Here is a 6,088-nt window from a genome sequence, read left to right on the forward strand (position 1 = left end):
TGCTTAGTAAACACAACAAAACATCAACTAAGTTAGGCCAACCATTGCTACATCATACTACTTGTTCCTTATATATCTTCTTTACCTACATATCATTGCCTTGGAATCAAAGCAAAGCAGTTGCAGTTTCTTGGCCACCATCTCCAACCTTCCTCTCTTCTCTTCTCTTTCTTTCCCTTATATTTCTTTCTTTTTGTTTCAGATTTTCATTGTCATCATATCATCCATCTGTTCTAACCCTAATTTCAGCTCCATTTCTCCCTCTTTCTGTGCCAAAAAGTTCGTTTCTTGAAGCTTTTTTTCATACCCTATGTCGGTTTCTTGAAGTTTCGATCATACCCGTATTGGTTTCTTGAAGTTTCGATCATAGCCGTATCGGGTTCTTGAAGTTTCGATCATACCCATGTCAGTTTCTTGAGTTTTGATCATACCCGTATCGGTTTCTTGGAGTTTTGATCATACCCATATCGTTTCTTGAAGTTTTGATCATTACCCATATATCGGTTTCTTGAAGTTTCGATCATACCCATATCGGTTTCTTGAGTTTCGATCATACCCATATCGGTTTTTGGAGTTTTGATCATTACCCATATATTGGTTTCTTGAAGTTTCGATCATACCCATATCGGTTTTTCAAGTTTTGATCAATACCCATATTGGTTTCTTCAAGTTTTGATCATACCCATATCGGTTTATTGAAGTCTTGATCATACGCACGTACATCGGTTTCTTGAAGCTAGCTGTGATCATGCCCATATCGGTTTCTTGATGTTTAAACCTTGCCCATATGATCAAAATCTTGAACTTCTACCGATTCCTTGAGGCTTAATTCGTATCCGTTTCGGGTTCTTGAAGATTCGATTCATGAAGCTCTACTATTCTAAACCTGCCTATATCGGTTTCTTGAAGTGTTAATATCTTGTTCTTCATGAAAGTAATCAAGAAATCTTGTTCTTTAAGTTTCTTGAAAGCAAAGTCATTTCATGGGTATTGGTTAGTTTGAAATTATCTTGATACAAAAGCTCAAAGTTGTGATCTTCTTTCCGATGAATACGCGATACTTGTTTACACCCGAATCACTATGCAACTCCACGGTGGCGGTTTCGTTGATTCCGGGTGGCGGAGAAGAGCGGGTGGCGGAGGATGTGGGTCCACGTAGCCGTGGGCCCACGACTCGGTCTCCAACCACCTTCCCTTCTTCTTTCTTGGTAAGAATGGCAATTAGGATATCAAGGGCAAGGTGGTATAGTTTTGCCAGAAGGGTGTTTCATTACCAAAACGGGTCAAGATCGGATATCGGGTCGAACCCATTTAATACGGGTTCTTGGATGTTTATGGAGTTGATGGGTTTGGTTTTTCAAGTTGTGATGATAACTTATACTTTATCGGTTTCAAAAGAGGAGAAAACGGTTTGGCCCATGAGAACATGGGTTTCCGGGTATGGAGTCGGGTGTGTGCTTAACCTGGGTCTGTTATTCTGGCGATATCGGGTTTTTTGCTCGACCCATGTTGGAGTAGAAGATTCGGGTAACATCGAAGAATCGAGGTAATCAAAAATACGTTTTATTTTAAATTTTCCGAAAATCCGACATTTTTTTGAAAGATCGATTCAATATAAAATTACCAACATAATGCATCAAACACCTACTGGTAACGGGTAAAATTCAACATTATCGCTTACTTATCGGGTAAGATTTTATTAACTAGAACACATCGTATGCAACAATTTATCTCGGTAGGCACTAATCATGTTAAGAGTCGTTGTCCTCACTTACCGGGTAAGATTGTTGATTCTTGTTTTTGCTCTTAACGAGTAAGATTCTTAGTTCTTGCCATATCCGTCCGGTAAAGTAAAGTGACTTCATAATCGCTTACCCGGGTAAACGTTTAGTAAACGACACCTTCGTGTGACCAAGGAACTTTTTTCTCAACCAATTGTGAACTCATTTTTGACTGATAATGGATTATCTTGTAATATTTGATAATGTGGTACACGTTTACAAGACGATTAGGGTGAGGTAGACGATTGACTTAGCATTCATGTTATCAAATGTTACCAGATCAATATATGTTATCAATCAAAATCGGTACATCATAGAAAATTTCGAAACTTTGTTACTTTAAATCACTGCAACAAAATTGATTTTATATGACACCTAAAATGTCTAAGAGGCAGTTTACCAAATGCTTACTCGGGTAAACGCTTATCAAGTCACATTCCCTTACCGGTTGAATATGGCAAGGACCAAAAATCTTAACTGGTAAGAGCGAGGGAACGAACCGAGAGCCTTACCCGGTAAGTGATGGCGATGACTCTTACCATGGTTAGTGCTTACCAGGTAAATTATTACATACGATTTCGTTTTGGTAGACTAAAATCTTACCCAATAAGTAAGAAATAGAGTTGAATTTTACCGTTAAGAGCTTACCGGGTAAGTGTTCTAATATAATACTTTATAGTATGTTTTTGGGCGTTTTAGATTTTTAGAACGTTTTTAAAATAAAGAGTCATATTAACTACTTTATATGACACTTTGGAGGAACGTCCTATAAACCCGCTTTTTTATAGGATGTTTGTGTTTATAGGATACTTTTTCAAATTGTGTTGTAGAAAATAGTTAAGAAGACATTTTATTTTAAAAACGTATTAAAAAAACTTGTCGAAACACATCTTTAATATGACACTTTTTGGTTTGATACTATAAACTTAAGGGTTGTTTGTTACCTCTTAATAGTTTCATTAAGAGGCAGTCTTTGAATCGTTAAGAGGTTAATCTTATTTGGCAAAAAAAACTTGTCTCTTAATTAATGGTTTTAAAACCCTCTGAATGATTTTGTATCTTGGGCCTCTCTTGACCATTCACCACCCTAATTCTATTGTAAACAATTACCAAACAATTATATTTCATTTTGCACTGTATCATGAGAGCCTCTTAATCATTCTGACCACTTAATCATTTTGCACCAAACCATTCGGCAACTGCCAAACAGCCCCTTGGTCGTATTAAGTATTTTGTTAGGACGTTTAAACATTTTAAGCATCTTATAAAACTAGTTTTGTTGTAGTTAATAGAAATTTTAAAACTTTGTTACATTTATTGATAATATTTTTTATTGTAGTAAATAGAAAAAAATTATCGTTCACAGTAAAATTACAGACAGTTTCATTAACAATTACTAAAAGATACAATTGATGTTGTATATAGGAACTTGCAGATGATGAACAAATCTCGAACGTTCATGGAACTATTCTTTGCGATATGGTTTGTGATGGGGAACGTTTGGGTTTTCGATTCTCGATTTGGAACCTTTCAAAAAGCTCCTAAACTCGACGTGCTTTGCATCTCGCTACTGGCTTGGAACGCGATTACCTACTCATTCCCTTTCATTTTGTTTCTATTTCTATGTTGTTTTGTGCCACTTATTAGTAACTTACTTGGGTACAACATGAACGCTGGCTCGACCAATCGTGGTGCATCTGAAGAACAAATCCTGAAGCTACCTACATGGAAATACAAAGAAATCGAACCCGATTTAGAGCTCGGAAAATCCATCATGGATAGCTCGAACACAGTAAGTCGAATACATCTTGTTAGAGTCTTACATCAGCTAGACTTGGACCATTTCTCTTTGATATATGTTGTAATATCTCTTCTCTCATAAATGGCTTTTTGGTAGAGTAATCTAATGTGATTCCACATATTCTCAAATGGTATCTAAATCAAGGTATACCATTCTAGGGCAATTTGTATGCATCTAGCTAGCCCCCTCACCCGTCTAGCCTTTATTAGAGGGGGTGCATTAGAGTCCCATGTCATGTAGACTTGAACCAGTTTTCCTCGATATATGTTGGAACCTCTACTCTGTCCTCAATGGCTTTTTTGAAAAGTAATCTGATAAATTTGCACATATTATCAAATGATATCAGAGTCAAGGTCTATCACTCTAGGAGCTTGACTCTCCAAGGAATATCCCCTCACTCGTCTAGCTTTTATGTTAGGGATATGTTAAGAGTCTTGAGTCCCACGTGGCTAGACTTCGACTAGTTATTCTCAATATATGTTGGAACCTCTATTCTTTTCTCAGTAACTCTTTCGCAAAGTAATCTTCTTAAGTCTCATATATTATCGCACACCCATATCCTGTTTCATTATACTTTATGCATATATTGTTATGCCATGATGTCATCGTACATACATACATAATGCTAACAAAATACGTATTTACAGGAATGTTGTATATGTTTGGCAAAATACAAAGAGAAGGAGGAAATGAGACAATTGGGATGCTCACATACATTCCACATGAAATGTGTGGATCAATGGCTCAAAATAGTATCATGTTGCCCTCTTTGTAAGCAAGAATTGGAAAGATGACATGGATATCAACATGGACATGGATGTTGACATGACATGATATCTGTATGATTTTAATTTGTAAAAAACACATATATACGCGGTTACTAGAGTGAGGAAAATGGGTACAGATCGTAGTTCACCAGTAACCAAAAGTTTGGATTTGTTTGTTGCTATCATTTTTATTTGTATCTGTATTTGTATTCAATGTTTTATATATTCGGGATAATGCATATGGTTATAGAGGTCACAAAGTTTTATTTAGACCCCTTAATTATATAACCCTAATCGGATGTCATTTAGCCATGCAATTGGATCCATCTACCCAAATACATCTAGTTAACAATGACACCGTTAACAAATGTAAGGAAAAAAAATTCAAATATGACACCATTTGACTAAGAAAATGACACTAACATGATTCGAACTCCTGTATGGGGTGGAATAAAAGTCTTGCAAACAAACTCTACCAAATAAAACGTGTTTACATTGTAGTTTCAAAGTACATACAGTGGCACACAACAAATTAATATGGTTGCACCTTTCACGAACCTAATTTTTTTACCCTTCGACGGAGAAATAATAAGACGGCATGTGCCACCATTGGCACCACTATAGGTCCGCCCATGAATTTGACCCTTGATTTTGTTTATTTTGGAATCTAGAGACTGTTATTAAAAATCAACTAAAGATGAAGTTAAGAGTAAATTTAGGAGCTAATTAATCAGAATCGTCTACGGGGCCGTTTACCAAACACTTATCAGGGTAAGCGCTTACCAAGTCGGTTATCTCACCGGATAAATATGGTAAGGACCCAGAATCTTAGCCGGTAAGTGAGGGCGTCGACTCTTACCACAGTAAGAGCTTACTGGGTAAATTGGTGCATAGAATGTCGTTTTGGTGGACTAAAAAAATATCTTATTCGATAAGTAAATAATAGTGTTAAATTTTACCGGTAACCACATACTGGGTAAGTGTTTGGTAAACGGCCCCTACATAAATATCTAAGATTGGTTTATATAATTTACTAAAAGCGTACTCGCGCAATGCAACGAGATACATTGTGATTTTAATATTTCATTTTATTCTTTATCTCAGTCGATGTTATAATACGACTTTATGTGATTTTGATAAAATGATGATTTTTTTATTTTTAAACAAAATATATGTTTGAAAATATCATAAAAAATTGACAAAAATATATCGATATTAGTATCAAATTAACTATTTAAAATTCATCATTTTTTGTATAATTTTTTAATTCAATTTTTTTATAATTTAATTTATGTACAATAACGAAGTAATTTTTTTTATAAAGATAATAATTATTTATTTTGTTGGAACTCGATAATTATTGTAATTATATTATATATTTTTTATAATTTAAAATAAGATGTTCATCCTCTATTTGATTATGTTTATCCGCAGTTATTTATACGAATTCAAACATCGAGCTTTAATAAGTTGTATTTATGCATAATTACTTGTAATCTTGAATTTGAAGTAATATGCATCAATATACAGTACTTTATGCATAACAAAAATATATCGATATTCGTATCAAATTAACTATTTAAAATTCCTATTTTTTGTGATTTTTTAATTCAATTTTTTATTATAATTTAATTTAGGTATAATAATGAAGTAATTTATATTTGGTTTAATAATATAATTTTCTTATAAAGATAATAATTAATTATTTTGTTAGAACTCGATAATTATCGTAATTATAT

General features: G+C 34.2%; 1 protein-coding gene across 1 annotated transcript; it reads left to right on the top strand.

Moving 5' to 3' along the window:
• The first annotated feature begins 1,046 nt into the window (after positions 1 to 1,046).
• Positions 1,047 to 4,502, top strand: LOC112507843 (E3 ubiquitin-protein ligase At1g63170). The gene is made up of 4 exons (XM_025112571.1): positions 1,047 to 1,177; positions 1,259 to 1,546; positions 3,207 to 3,591; positions 4,230 to 4,502. The coding sequence occupies exons 1-4, from the start codon at positions 1,047 to 1,049 to the stop codon at positions 4,374 to 4,376; spliced, it is 951 nt and encodes a 316-aa protein (XP_024968339.1). The 3' UTR covers positions 4,377 to 4,502.
• The last annotated feature ends 1,586 nt before the right edge of the window (positions 4,503 to 6,088 follow it).

Source organism: Cynara cardunculus (genome assembly GCF_001531365.2).
Source record: "Cynara cardunculus var. scolymus isolate 2C chromosome LG 2, CcrdV1, whole genome shotgun sequence".
NCBI lineage: Eukaryota > Viridiplantae > Streptophyta > Magnoliopsida > Asterales > Asteraceae > Cynara > Cynara cardunculus.